This window comes from Populus euphratica, unplaced genomic scaffold (genome assembly GCF_000495115.2).
Source record: "Populus euphratica unplaced genomic scaffold, PopEup_1.0 scaffold93.1, whole genome shotgun sequence".
Lineage (NCBI taxonomy): Eukaryota > Viridiplantae > Streptophyta > Magnoliopsida > Malpighiales > Salicaceae > Populus > Populus euphratica.
The window spans coordinates 1,829,375-1,844,802 of NW_011499873.1; the positions used below are offsets into that span (position 1 = coordinate 1,829,375).

The 15,428-nt window shown below is 38.8% G+C and overlaps 1 protein-coding gene across 1 annotated transcript; it reads right to left on the bottom strand.

Annotated features, from left to right (window-relative positions):
• Positions 1-947: 947 nt before the first annotated feature.
• On the bottom strand, positions 948-14,795 carry LOC105127900 (acetyl-CoA carboxylase 1-like). The gene is made up of 31 exons (XM_011029380.1): positions 14,624-14,795; positions 13,725-14,103; positions 13,027-13,233; positions 12,784-12,945; positions 12,486-12,578; positions 12,293-12,388; positions 11,948-12,121; positions 11,431-11,524; positions 11,157-11,344; positions 11,020-11,070; positions 10,882-10,921; positions 10,346-10,470; positions 10,113-10,229; positions 9,941-10,015; positions 9,796-9,852; positions 9,566-9,670; positions 9,158-9,436; positions 8,895-9,083; positions 8,590-8,700; positions 8,404-8,490; positions 8,130-8,306; positions 7,349-7,426; positions 7,130-7,252; positions 6,676-6,945; positions 6,235-6,575; positions 5,653-5,890; positions 5,208-5,560; positions 4,897-5,110; positions 3,791-3,967; positions 1,537-3,687; positions 948-1,443 (listed from the first exon to the last, which is right to left on the bottom strand). Exons 2-31 carry the CDS (start codon positions 14,100-14,102, stop codon positions 1,387-1,389), a joined length of 6,807 nt encoding a protein of 2,268 aa, XP_011027682.1. The 5' UTR covers position 14,103; positions 14,624-14,795; the 3' UTR covers positions 948-1,386.
• Positions 14,796-15,428: the final 633 nt, after the last annotated feature.

Here is a 15,428-nt window from a genome sequence, read left to right on the forward strand (position 1 = left end):
ACACCACCACCATTATATGTTTGCATCTTCCATTGCAACTTTATTCGATAATAATCGTCTTTGGCCGGCAAATGGCGGCGGCAGTTTAACAATAATGACAAACATGGGGGTGTTGGGCATGAATAAATAGGGCGGCTTGAAACAACAAAGCAGAAACCAAAAGGTTGCTTATATTGGTAAGTGAGTGTACAGGCTTTGCCCAAAATGTGTTTCACTATCAAAAGAGAACTGACAGAGAAGGAGCTGAAGGAGAAAGAGAAGAGGCGTAAAGCAAAGGAGAAGGAGAAAGAAAGGAAAGAAGGGGGGAAGAACGCCAGAGAGAAGGAGAAAAGGAAAAGAGAAGAAAGCCAGAGAAAAGAAAGGGAAGAGAGGAGAAGGAGAGGAGACGAGAGAAGGAGAAGATGTGGGAAGAGGAGGAGGAGATGAAAAGGAAGAAAGAGAAGGAGAAGAGGAAACTCCAAGAATTGAAAAGAAAGGAAAGGGAGAAGAAAGAAAAACTGAAGCATAGGACGACGAAGAAATAGTCAAGCCTTGCCATTATACCTCCTTTATGATGCTCATAGAAAAAAAAAAAAAAAGGTAAAGTAGTCACTCGAATAGTGTTTGTGATACTTGATTCTCTTGAACCTCTCATTTGCTTGCACATTGCGATGTCTCTGAAGATAATAAAGCAATCAGTCTGAATATCAAAGAGAAAAAGGTGCCTCTTACAGGAGGAGATTTGCCAATATTTGACGAGCAATTTGTCATTTTATTTTTATTTATATATATAAAAAAATCTTTCATCGCATATTAATTAAACAGTAAGGCCAAAAAAGCCAACGCATCCATGGCACTTTCCAGCAGCATCTAATAAGGCACTGTGCAGAAAAGGCCAGTACTACGTCAAGCGCGCGCGCACGGTCGGAATGTACTACCAGCAAAGAAGACGGAGCACAAGGAAGATAAGGATGGAACTAATGATTTTCATTCATTAAATGAAAATAGAACGATTAAATACCATCTTAAACATCATTATTACAAAAACAATCACACTACAAATGGATGAGGCATTGGCTAATTTATGGTTGCTAGAGCTGCTGGCGAACCTCTCTCTCATCAAAGAAACTTATTTCCCTACTCGACTGAAATGTACAATTGCATGAACGCTATAATTGTGTCTCAAGACTGACCGACCGACTCCTCCAATATACAGCGATGATCAACTTAACTGGTAATATTACATTGGCGTAAGTAGCTTGTAGATCCCAGTGGCAGGGCAGGGCAGGGCAGATGTTTAAAATGCATCTACTAATATGTTTCTTATCAGAGTTGTACATTACAGAGTAAGAAATACCAAATAATGGGTGAAGGACCATCTTTGCTGGCGAAGAACGAACTTGGCAATTAACCAAGCACTTTACGAAGTTCATCAACCAATTGTTCTCTGCTTGATGGTTCCACCTGCATTAAATATAATAAAGCATCACATCATCTCTGGACTGGACAACAAAAATATATTTAGAAGGTAAAGCAAAGAATGTACAATGATTTTACCTTGCTTAGAAGGGCAGCAAGACCTTGTGGTAGAGCTTTCAAATCTGACATGGATTCACCAACGCTTGTTAACCAAAGCAATACCTTCTGGACCCGCAACTCTTGTAGCTTGGCTTCATAATTTCCTGAATCATCCTTCCATGCAAAGAATGCTTCATCATCCGCCCAAGCATCTTCTCTCCCTCTTGCAATATCTGAATTCAAGAACCAAATTTTGATCATGTCCATTGCAGATTTATGTGTCAGCTGCTGACCTGCTGCATCTATCACATCCTTGATCAGCGAACACTCAGCAATTCTCCTACATAACCTTCTGCAGAAAAAATGGCGTGATCTAGCCCAGTCCACAACTTCTTTTATAACACCCTTTGCCTCCATTCTTAGAGAAGAATCATGAAGCTCGGCAAATTTTGTGGCTATCTGAGTGTAGACAGGCAAAAGCTGCTTTTCACGAGCTTTTATCTGCTGTTGGAGAGAATCAGCCATTCCATATGGTGCACTGCTCCTGGCTTCCTGAAGTTTCAACTTCAAATTGATCAGCTGTTGATCAAGCCTACCCATGCACTCAAGCAGATCCTTTGTCCTGAATTTGATCTCAATCATTCCTTCTGGCTCAAGGACATTACCTTTAGCTGTTCGATCTGCATACATTTCAATGTGATCTGAATTGATCTTACTATCAAGAACAGCCCATGCCCCGCCTCGAAGCTCACCCATCATGGGAATATACACAAAAACAGGTTGTTTGTAATTTCTAAGGTTCTCAACTATGGTTGCACCCGCCTGGAGGATACCTTCAAAAAGGTCTCTCTGCCCACCAGAAAAGCCTCTCCAGTTGGCTAAAATGAAAAGCGGGAGCTCTTCTCTATTGAAATCAAATATTGCCTGAGCTGTTTTGGTTGCAGAATCTGGAAACCATACTTGCCCAGCCTGAGGAACAACCCTCTCATGGGAATCAAGCTGTCCTGGGTCAGCAGGGATCACTTGCATAACTGTCTGTGTCTCAACAGCTACAATTCCAACAGGGATTCCTCCAAGCTTTGCCCGTCCTGTCACAACTGTCCTTGCCCAGCCTTCCAGTGTCTCAACAAAGCTATCCTTGTCAAAAATCCCCCCCAGCCACTTCCCGCTGCCATCAAAAATACCACAAATAGCAGCTCGAGGGTCACATGAATTCTCTGGGAAGTAATCCACAGGTCTTTCTGGAGAATCTAATGGACGTGAAATGGGAAGTGCACCACCCACATGAGGAGGAATACAGCTTAGCCACTTGAAAATAGCTGATACCCCTTCAAGATCATCCGAGACAGTAAGATGAACTACCCCGTTGGTTGCCATAATTTTAGGTCCACCAAGTTGCATGTGTGAGCTGTACACCTCACGACCAAGAAGTTTGTTTAAAGCCGAAAAACCAGTCAAAATAATAGGCTGATCAAGCCTCTGTATACAACGCATTCCAAGCCGAGCAAGATAGGCACCAATCCCTACAGTTCTGCCAGTCACATAAGTTAGGGTAAAGGTTTCTTTGTATGCCCTAGAATATGCACTGGCAATGGCCCCACTTCCAGATAAATTCTCTACCCCCAGGCCATCCTCCTTCCCCACAATGGCATCGATCACCCATCTTGTTTCTCCATTCTCCAGCTTCAACTCATGTGCTATCACTGATGATCTGATCCGAGCATGATCCAAAGGACTTAAATATACATACTGAAAGCCACGATCAGGGAAAAGTTCATCCGACCAACCAACTTTAAAGCAGGATTTGACTTCATCAGCAACCCCAATACGGGCACCTGAATTTGCTGCCAAATAAATAAGTGGAATTTTCTTATTGCAGGCAAGATCAGTCACTGCAAGAAAGAATGCATCCTCTCTTTGGCCAAAAGAACCTGCTTTGAAGGTCACGTCATTTGCTACTACCAAAATAGTCCTTCCTAAAGGGAACTCGGGAGTTAGTATTTCCATGCACCAAGCTACCATGCCAAAATCATTGAGCCCAGGTGGACGCTGTGTGGAAATAAGAGGTGTGCCCCAGCTACCATTTTCATTAGCAAATATGAGCTCTGTCACCTTTAGAACTTTACCCTCAGGTTTTTCCATGCCCGGAAATTGGGATGCCCATATTTGTTCCAAGACTGTCTCAAAAGCCTGAGAACAAAAAAATATGTCAGCAACATAATTTGACCCATCAGTTATTTTTGTGCCAAAAAAATAACTTCTGTTGTTTTCAAGTACATAATGCAGGACTCACCAATGGAAAATCATAGCAGTAAGTGGTGCTGCTTTTCCTTGCCATTAGACGTTTTCGATCAAGAGCTCCCAACGGTTGATAGTGTGCATTTACTGGTACAAGATGCAGAGGACCCTGTACAGAGATTGAATGGTACACCATTTTGCGCTTGCTAGTATCCTCTAATTCCCGGTATATCTGAATATTATATCACCAGCTAGTTATTTTTCAGATGAAAGAAAATTATATAAATGAGTGAAAAGAATTACAGGAGCAAGTTGGAGAATGAGCCATCGTCACATCAAACACCATGAAACCGGGATCCTTTTCCATAAAAACTAGATGTTTTAAACTGGTGCAGGAACCAAATCCAATACATTGTTTGAATAATACCCCAAAAGTTACCATGGTGGCAATTTTCACACCATAACAATTTTGGTGCTAAACCCAAAATTTGCTGACTTGCGACAGCAGCAACAAAGATTCCAGCACTCAAAACTCAATATCCCGAACTAAACAAACCAAATATAGCCATTATTTCATTGAAAACTATGGGTTATGCTGGTTATAGCCCAGGATAACCAAATGACAAATCAACAAACTTGTGGTTAACTAGGGGTAAGCAAACCAATTGGAATAACTGGATTATTTAACTGGATCAAGCTAAAGAAACCAAATAGGTTAGTTTCTCAAGTATGTTGGGTAGGTTTGATTTGAAACTTTCATAATATTTATTGATTCAATAATTCGATTCAATGTTTCCATGAGTTGTATGAAATTTAAATTTAAGCTGGGGGCAGATTTGGGCCAGCAACCTTACCCTGGTATGGGCCAATTCATTGTTTCAGAAAAAAAAGGGCCTATCCATAATTACCCTTTAAAACATGCTACTTACAGTTTGGGCTAAAAAATAACCATACAGAATCAACCCAAGAACAGTCAATTTTTAGTTGTCAGTCGAGTTCTTTTTGAAAATTCCAGTTTTTGCAAACTCGGTATGGTTGTGTTTTTTCAGGTGAAAAGTGACCTGAATGAACTGATGCTAGCCCCTAATATGAGTTTAACCAAGGGTGTATGTCTGGAATAGGCTACCTTCAGGACATGCAACAGATGATATAAATACTTACATGCACAACGCATGTGTGACCAGTTACATTTGCGACGACAACCCTCCAAGCACCATTTGCCTGTCCAGATGACGCCATCCAGAGCTTCACTTCCCACTCGCAGACACCCAGTCTATGCATTCTCACACCAACAAATGCATGGATTTCCTTAGCCAACCCTTCCAAGATTGCCTCTACTGCTGCTTCTTCTTGCTCGGCGTCTATTTCAACTTTCCTGGTGACAATATCTCAAATATGAGAAGCATACAAAAGGTCCACTGACTTCTTGCAAGAGAACATAAAACTTAACAAGAGCATAGGAAAAAGTTTACTTTGGGTATGGCACAAGATCATCTATTTGCTGCTCACGTAAGATACAAAGGTACATATGAGCATGGTCAGATTGGACCGTGGTATTATGCACATTAAGCTCCAATTCTTCCATTGCAGCCACCAATGACCTCAAAATGCTCTTTGAAGTAAAGGAAACAGCCCATTGGGTACGAGCTGTTTCCATTCCCAGCCCTTGATACGCAGTAAATCCTTCATTCATTGTTGTCTGCCTCACAAGTGTTCTAAGAAACATTCTCCGAATTGGCACTGGCTTGTCTACAACAGTGTACAAATGCCATTGTCGGTCCCGGGATGGAGTGTATTGTATATTTTCATAGCCTTTAAGCTTGTCCTGTATGAAAACAAATTGTGATAAAATTCAGATCAAAGGATGTAAATTGATCTCTTCTTTCCTTAATTAAAACAAAGAGTCTACAGACAAACCAATTCAAGGTAGATGGACAGTGGAGGTTCTAGGTGACGCAACAGAGGCTCTTCCGCATAATAAAGCTTTTCTGCTGACCAGTGAAAGGAATGCCTCATAGGAGCGCGCCCTTCATCTCTCTGTATAATGCAACTAATAACACCAACACCAGCACTGTGTAAACTGGAGCCCAACTCTTGCTCCTTGAGTATTTTGGCTAATTTGTTAATTCTCTCCTGAGCCTGGTCCTCATCGCCACTGTAAAGAATCATGGGCAAATGCCAATAAAGGTCAAGGTTAAATGAAGGGAGTACTCCTCAGGATATTAACCTGAAGAATATTATGTGTTTCCCTCTCAAGTACTGTAGAAACTTAGTAACTGCTTTATTCCCATAATAGGACTTGCAATGATTGGTGCTATACACAAATTTAAATCAGACCTGCCTGAATTTAACAAGTCTTTAATGATTTTCAAAGTGGAACTAGCCTTTAGATTCTTAATGAAAAACAAAACATGGTGGGATGTATAATAAAAGGTTATCAATGCAATAAACATCATATAATGAAAACTATGGAAAGGAAACATGAAACAATCACCATACCTATCCTGAAGCAGACTCATCGGATTGTTGATTCCCACCAATGCAATGTGCACCATATTTCCAAAGCTAGTTGGTTCTAAAGATCCATTTGAAATTGTTTCATGAGGGTCATGCACTGTCTCCCGTAGTGCAGCACTAATGATAGATGGCAAAAATTGAAGAGATTTAATAATAACCATAGCTCCCCATTTTTTCTCACAGTGTTTTTCAACCAGTGGTTTATCTGATGTTTGATCTCCAGAACCATTATTTCTCTCAATGTGTTCTTCCAAGAACTCCCATGAAGCAATAAGACCAGATCTGTGCCACTGCATCCTGACACTCCCCTTCACAAGATAGGGCTGATGGAAGGCAAAAGAATGTTAATTTCATCCAGAAGAATAACAAACAGAAAGTTGTAAAAGTAATAACAGAAAGTTGTAAAAGTTAGTGATATGGTACCTGGTATAGCCTACGGACATAAGTTTCCACCACTCTCCTTTGAAGGGTGTGGTCGCCGTGATCAAATAGACCCACAAGGGCATCTTCAACAGCTAAAGGAGCACTAACAAGATCCTCCATTCGTTCATTAATTGCACTTTTCCTCTTAGGAGTATCCATGTTTTCACCATCCTCCGTGAACATCTCCAATTCAGAAAGGCTTCTAGCAATGGTGGAACGAAGTTCACTCAGTTTGGTTTGTTCTAGTAGCTGACTTGCCTTTAGCGCGAGCTGCATATACAACATTGATAATGATCTAAAATTGAGAAACTAAAACAACCAATGACTATTAGAAAATGACATGGAGGAAATTCTCTTCCTGTGATGAAGTTAAGACTGATTTTTTTTTTTGAAAAAAAAAAACAGAACAAAAAAAAAAACATGTGTGCACAACTAAACAGGTCTAGCAGTCAACCTCGGAATAATTTGTGTGGTTAAGTTGAGAGAAGCGGATTAGTTTGTCCCTATATGCAGCAGGGTTGGGATAAACCAGTTGTTCCATGAGGCATAGTATCAGCTTATTTTTACTTCTGACCCCCTGCAAGCCCATTTATAAAGTATCAGTTGAAATATTTCAATAGAAAACTAGAAGAAACAAGAGGCAATCCAGTCGAGCATATCATAAATGTTATACCTGATGAGAAAGCACAATGTCAACAACCTTCAATAGATCTTTCTTATATTGAAGTCGAAGACGTTCAATCACATCAGCCTGGAGAAAGATACAGGCAGGGAAAAAAAATAAGGAATTAGAAGATAATAGTATATTAAAGAAGAATTTATTGTGGAGTCCGTAGCAATTCCTGATGATTTTTGCTTGCAAGCAAAAAATTATTAAAATGTAAGCTAAAGTATAGGAGTGGGAACCAAGCTCCAAGTACACTGAAAGTTCTGACAGAAATTCAACTGTTGTGCCTTTTGATTTTAAACTAGAAATTAAGAATAGCAGGCAAGCACAATGAGAGGTGTTCGTGCAGTTATTGTCAAGAACACAGATATTGATCGCTTAAACAAAAGGATAATGGGAAGGAAAACAAAGAGAATGGATGAAGTTACTGTCTATTAAATTAGCGTTCTCCAAAAGAGCGAGCCACCAATTAAGATGCCTTAAAACATGGAAGGAATAACAGAACAATACAAAGGAAAGAAATTAAAACAAGACCGACTCCAAAGATTAAAGAAAAGAGGAAAGTCATAACTTAAAGCTTGAACTGAACAAATAAAAGAACAATCTTGTACTCTAATTGAAGTATGATGATTATTCAGGAATCAGGATGTAATTGAATCATGATGCTTATTCGGGAATTAGGATGATATAAAGATTGGTGCTAGCAATCCCAAGTTATCAGGACAAGATTCTCAACTTAGAAAACCAATTCCATAGAAAGACTTGTGTTTCATTTGAACACACTAACCTGGATGTTATCACTAAATAACTCTTCAACAGATAAATACTCTTCAAAAAGTGACTGAACAATAACACGGGCATGGCTCTCTCTTCCACCCTCATAAGACTTCACTAGACTCATCAAAGGTTCAACGAGCCTCTCCTGAGCTCCTTTTTCTTTTTCTGGACAAGAGGATAAATGGGCCTGCAGAAAAAATGTCCTTAGTCCAAGTGTATTGAACACATTAAGGAAGAGGAGCAAAAAGGGTTACAAAACAAGGAACATGAAAAAAAGAAATCACCTCAAGCACGCCCTTCAATAATTTGGCAGGGAAGTCAATATTCAAGGAGCTGGAAACCCCCTCAAACTTTCTGTTAGTAGCTTCCAACTGAAAAAATTACACCAAAACAAAATCAGATATTAGAGTGAATCCAGAAAAGTTTATGGGCATGATAATGGATATCAAAGCCACATGATAACTACTCACCTCAGTTCTAAGATCTTTTGGAAGGCGGTTTGCGAGAACAGCCAAGCACTCTTGCCATTGGAGGAAAGGGAGTTCAGGACTATCAAGACAAATAAGCAAGTTTTGCACTACCTGTCATCGTTGTTGATGAAATATAAACTCTTTAGAAAAAGGGATTAATGTAACATGATTGCAGGCATATGGTATTTACAAGTTTATAAAGCGATAACTTAAAGTGCAATGCAAATGAATTTGAAAGAGACTAATGATTCACGATAAGGTTTGAGCTTCAAATAGAAATTGCAAAACAGTGAGAGAATACTTGCTTCGGCAATATTATGATCATAACCAGCAAGAATCATCCGGGCTGCATTTAGGCTTGCAGCACATCTTTGATGAACTTTTCCAGAAATAGCAGTTGGAGGACCCAGCACCGGGAAGCTCCCATGAAAAGGTTCAGCCTTTCGTACAGCTGAAGGATCATCAAGATCAAGCCTTGCTATAAGCTCACCAGCCTACAAGAAAATTCTTTTTCTTAAATTCATACCAAAACTGAGAAATTAAATTTCTAAAAGGGAATATTATTTACCTGCATTGCTTGACCTTCGGACATTTTGAACTGAATAACCCCAGAAGCAGGTGAAAGAAGAGGCATGCACATTTTCATAACTTCAACCTCAACATATGGCATGTCTGCATCAATATGACTACCATCCAAAACCAAATATCTCAGCAACTTGCATGGTGTCTCTGCCATTAATTTTGATGGATCATGATCATTCTGTAACAAGCAAGTCCTTCCATCGATGAGGAGGCGAGTTCCAGCTGCTTCTTCTTCTGCATATATCACATGGCTGTTCCCATCCAGCTGTAACAAAGTGGAATCAATAAGTTTAATTGAGGTGTCACAAACATATTAAGGAAAATAAGTACGTAGAGGCACTGATAACATAAGCAACAGTGCAACATTCACAAAGCCATGAAAATGTATGCTTGCCTGCATGAGTAGACCTCCATCACGTAAAGTATGTATCTCTACTTCAAGCTCTGATTTGTTCATCCTCAATTTATAGCTGCCCGGTCCCTCTCTAACCATGTCAATCTAGTTTTTCAAAATGTGAATGATGCATGTTATATGAGCCCATGAGGAACGAATCTTCAAAAATTCTAGATGGGCAAAAAAAGGACAAAAAAAAGAATAATATAAAATGTGTAACAATCAAGTACCGTGTATTTGCTTCCTTCAATGTTCAGTGAAACTTGAGAGTTAACAAGAGATATGTGCTGTAAACACGATTGGAAAATGTTAACATCGATAAACATCAAGTGAAGAAACAACAGGTACTGATATAACTATGCTTCATCAATGTACCTTGGGAGGGATTTGCCCCTTTTCCAGATAACCAATATAATCAGAAACTACAGCTGCGCTGCTAGCAGATGCTTTCTGAAGCAAACAGAATTTCAAACATAAATGCAAGATATAAACATAGCCAAACATGATATTATGATTACTGTTTTCATTTCAATGGGCTGCTACTTACATACAGAGCCCCTCCGACAACAGAGAGATACCATGGGGGTCTCTCTGCTCTAACCCGCATCGCAATCCTACTGTCCAACCAACCTGTGTGGATTTTATTATCTCTGTAATCTGAAGCCTGTATAGCATTTAATCTATGTCAGTTTGTTTTTTTTCTGGAGCATCTCTTTTATCAATTTCTGTGAAGAAAGGGAACATCAGCAGAAATGAATTATCAATGAGTGAAAAGTTTACATGTAAAAGGTCAATTGTGTAGTCAACATTTGTACGGATTTCTCCACGGATTTGAATTTCTTTTAGTCCGAGGACCATATTTGCTATAGCCAAAGCTCTAGATTCCCCAAATGCGAAAACATGTCCTGAGGAAAAGTTTGGCAAACACTCAATGAATGAACTGCAGGAAACAAAAATGTAGACAAAATTGATGGGAAATATTACTGTTGAAGATTAAAAATCTAACATCAATCTCTTTCGTAACAAGATATACAAGGCAAGGTAAAGAAAATCAGTATGTTTAACATCTCAAATAATTTTGCAATTACACATTCCAAAAAAAAAAAATTACAGAGAATTTCCATTAGCTACTCTGTGCACTTCAAAAGAAATTAAGACTGCTTTTTTTCAGATTTCAACATGCAAAGCTCACAGAGACCTAAAACCATTTTGGCTAAGTTGAAGAATAAGGCATTGGACCTCTTGCAACAACCAGTTATTACTCATCAACTTGCACCTACTTTATTTAATTTCTTCAGTTGATAGGTGATGCTTACCAAATTGAGAATCTGAGAATTCATGAATGCCTCCTCCAGACTGCAGATGATAACCCAAATCACTAAGTTAGAAAAACCAAGGTTCTGTCAACAAAAATAGTAAAAAAAAAAAATCAAAAGCCAGACAAAAAAAACTACCTTAACAGAGAAGTAAGCCCACGCATTTGGCTTGCTTTTAAAACTTAGTTCCTGTTACAAGGCCATGTAATTCATTATGGGTGTATGACAAGTTAATGAGCTTCAAGCAGGAATGGTAAAGACCCCAAGAGCCATACCTGTACTTTTCCACTTGTAGGCTTAAAACCATCATCTGGATCCTCACTCGTCACACGCACAGCTACACAATGACCTTTTGGTCTTATGGACTCAGCCTTGTCAAAATCAAAAGGGGTTGCAACCAATGAAGTTTTCCTCCATGCATCATAACCTCCGCCATGTTCCATTCCATAAAATCTCCTTATCTCTAATTAAATAAAAATAGCAAAATACATAAATTCAATGGCTAAGGAAAAAGGCCTTGATGAAATTGTGGATCCATTAGTGTCATACCAGCAATTTGCCAGAGAGGAATGCCCATCCCCACTGCAACCTGGGCTGCTGGCAGATTTATTTCAGCAATCCACTCGGTGACAGGGTGCTCCACCTACATTGAAATTATTCTAAATATATTTAGAAAAATCCAACGTTTGAATTGCGCAATGAGCGGGCCATTTTACTAGTAGATTAGATGAATTGAACAGAAATGAGGTAAGAAGCTGCTATCTGATATGTTTATTCATGCCTTAAAACATAATTACACAACCAAGGCAAGTTTATTATCATCATGCAAGCAAGTCCTCTCAAGAAGATCATGGTAGTCCTAAAAGACTTTAGCTCGAGAAAGGAAAACTTTTCAGAGTGTTCTGGTTACCAGCTAGCTTAATATGCTTATACTCATCAAATGCATTCTTGGATTTAAACATTTTAAGCACCAGAAAAATCCAACAAGAATGAAAAATGACAACATGAAATGACAGTTAGTGAGGGAGACACAAGCCTAAACTTAGGCCTTAAAAAGCATGCATACCTGTAACCGAGGGTTGAGTTCTAAGAAGTAATACTCGCCGGTGTCCATGCTATACAAATACTCAACGGTGGCTGCTCCCACATAATTCACACATTTTGCCAACCTTCGTGCTGCCTGTTCTAGTTTTTTGACCGTGTCCACTGGTGCAACAGTAATTGGACCCTCCTCAATTATCTATTTAACAAACATCAGCACGCCAGACCATCAGATCTTAGAAGGACACACTCCTCAGAGATGATGATATGGCTTTTACATTGTATTTTACGATGATGATGACAAAAATAAGAAACCAAATAGACAGTAACGTAATCCAAATTTAAGGTTACATCTAATAAAGAAGCCTACTTTCTGGTGCCGCCTCTGAATGCTGCAATCACGGCTATGTAATGCTGCTACATTTCCATGATGATCACATAGTAACTGGACTTCTAAATGTCGACTCTAAGAAACAAATTTGAAGTAGATCATCAGAATAAGATCTTTGTAGTAACAATATGAAAGGAACCTGTTTGAATTAGAAGACGGTTGATAATCTAACCTGAGAAGCAACCTTCATAATAAATATCGGTGAGCCTGGGACTTCACCCTGAACTTGCTTGAACAGTGCCCTGACTTCATCGTCATTATGAACCTAGAAAATATACAAGCTAGTTCAATAAGTGATATACATAGCATATCCCAGTGTCCATTCCAAGAGACCTAATAGGTAACATGATTAGTCATGCTTTTTAACAATTGAGAAGTATGAACAATACACAGGGAAAGTTAGAATAATATATTCCATAAGCGAATCATTCTAAAATAGAAATCACAATACAGCTGTGCATGAGGCATACCTTTCTTATGCCTTTACCACCACCGCCCCATGATGCCTTTATCATTGCAGGGTAACCGACAACTTGACAGCTAGCAATTGCTTCCTCTGTTGTATATACACATGCTTCCCTATATATCTCATCTGGGATAGTAACCAAGCAACTTTGTGGAGAAATTTTCACCTGCAAAACAGAATTGGAGTATCTCAGACATGGAATAACACTGAAAACAAAATCACACTACATCTTATGAGAGATAATTACATGAGAACCACTCCATGGTAGGGTAGGAACATCAGCTGCTTGAGCAATCAAAGATGAACCAATCTTATCTCCCAATGCTGCCATTGATGTAGCCGGGGGGCCAAGAAATACAATCCCCTTTGCATTCAGTGCATCTGGAAGCTCAGGGTTCTCAGAAGCATGGCCCCAACCAGGCCAAACTGCATCTACATGAGTTATCTCTGCCATCTGGAGAGTGCAAATTACAGTTTGTAAAAAAAAAAAAATCACAGGTGAAATAAGAACTCAATTTTATTTATTAACAAGCTAATATCCTTAAATAAACCAGAACTGGATAGGATAAAGGACAGCTAAGTAAGAATAAGAGCAAATTCCATAGTTGCTGATAGATCTTCTTGATGTTCTGAGATACTTGAAGGAAGAGAGAATTTGCGAGATTCTATTTCTCACCTCTATCGTACAATTCATTGACTAATCAAGTTCACCTTTTCTATCCAATTAAAAGCAGACTTCAATAATTTCAGTCAACGAAATTGAAAATTACCGACACTGAACAAAGCTTTTTCTCAAAATAGGTGACCTAACGGCCGCTGCCAGACCAAACACGCCAATATAACTTGAATGCCAATTCAGTTGCCTTCTAATGCTTTTTTCTACTTTCAACTGAAACAACAAAACAACTTGAATGCACAAAAATGGATTGAGTTCAGAGTACACACCTCTACAATGAGCTGCACATTGGCATAGTTATTATTGTTTGTTCCACCGGGAACTTCCACAAACTGATCAGCTATTCTGATATGTTCTGCATTGATTCTCATATCTTCTGGGGTAGCCATAGCCACCAACAGGATAGCTTTATCCGTACCAAATGTTTCATAAGCCCATGTCCTAATGCTACGCATAAACTTGACAGCTGCCATTCCATTGTTTGCAACTAAAATACTGTGTATTGGCTTGTTTCCTCCAAGGGCACGGCAGAAATTATCCACAAGGGATATTGTAGCAGGGCTCCTTATTGAAGCTATCCCATTTATGTACCCATTCCCACGCCCAATAGCCAAGGTTATTGGCGGTCTCCTTTGTGCTTCTGACATGCTGCACCAGAAAAGGAATATGTTACCTGTATAGCTCATGGAATCGACAGTATCATCTCTTAAGAAATTTATTTACTCTGGTTGGTTCTCTTCAGATTGAATCAAGAGCAGTTGACAAACATGAAGAAACAAAGTGAATCTGGAGGTAAATATGAACACATCAACTAAACAGCTCAATCATGGAGTCAGACTGTTTCATTCCGTGACATCATGAACACTTCCTCGCGTTTAAGCAACTAACTAAAACAGAACCCCAGTTCCCATCATGTTCCAATTATAGTTATAAGCAACCAAACAAGACCCAATAGTAGAGTGTATCACGTTCACGGATGCAAGATCTTAGAAACAATGATAACAGACAGGCAAAAGGTTTTGCTTAAAAAAACCACTCCTTGAACCCAAAAAAAAAAAAGTAGATGAATTAGAGTCCCTCGAATTCACACATCAAACAAAACCCACCCGCTAAGCATCGCCAAGTTGACATTTCAAGTGAACCAAAAGAAAGGAGGATGGAAACGAACCTGCTGGAATCTGAGAAAGCTGGGATCAAATTCAACTCAACTAAAGCATCGAGGTGTGAGATGAGGACGAGAGAGAGAGAGAGATTGGGAACGGGAGAAATGCGATTTTGCGTTACAGTTCGCGGGATATGCAATGCCTGTCATCTTTTTATATTGCTAGGTGACATTAGGCCCATCTTAAAAATGCGAGGAAAAAAAAAAACATGGAGTTTATTAATTGATTAATAGAGGAAATTTACAGGAGGGTAGGTTTGAGTTAGAGAGGTGGACATTCATGAGGTGTAACGGCTTTTATTGCTAGCCGGCACGTGGTGCCTGCCCTTCCACTCCCCGTACCTGACCCCCTCCCTCCATATTTATTTTAGTTCCATCTACCTTCCATTCTCTCTTTCTTTTTCAAGATACGTTTGATAAATTGTCGGACCATTTTAATGGTCAAGGTTGAATCTATTGTAATCAAATACAAAAAAAAAATAAAAAAAATATAGCTTTTAAGACATGTACAAATACTGCTCTTATAAATATTTTATTAATATAAAGTTATCTTTTAAAATTCAATAATTTTTTTCCTGTAAAATAAGAGTTATAGAAATAGCTTGATAAAAATCAAATAAAAATATCCTTGCAAACACATAAAAAAAAAAAGATTTTAGTTTTTTTGGTCATACTTTGACGGTGAAAATACATAATATATATAGATTATTAACATATAACAAATAAATTAGAAATTAAAGAATTGTTATAATATTTATAGAAAATAAAAAAATAGAAAATTAAAGAGTTGTAGCGGTTAAACAGAATTAAA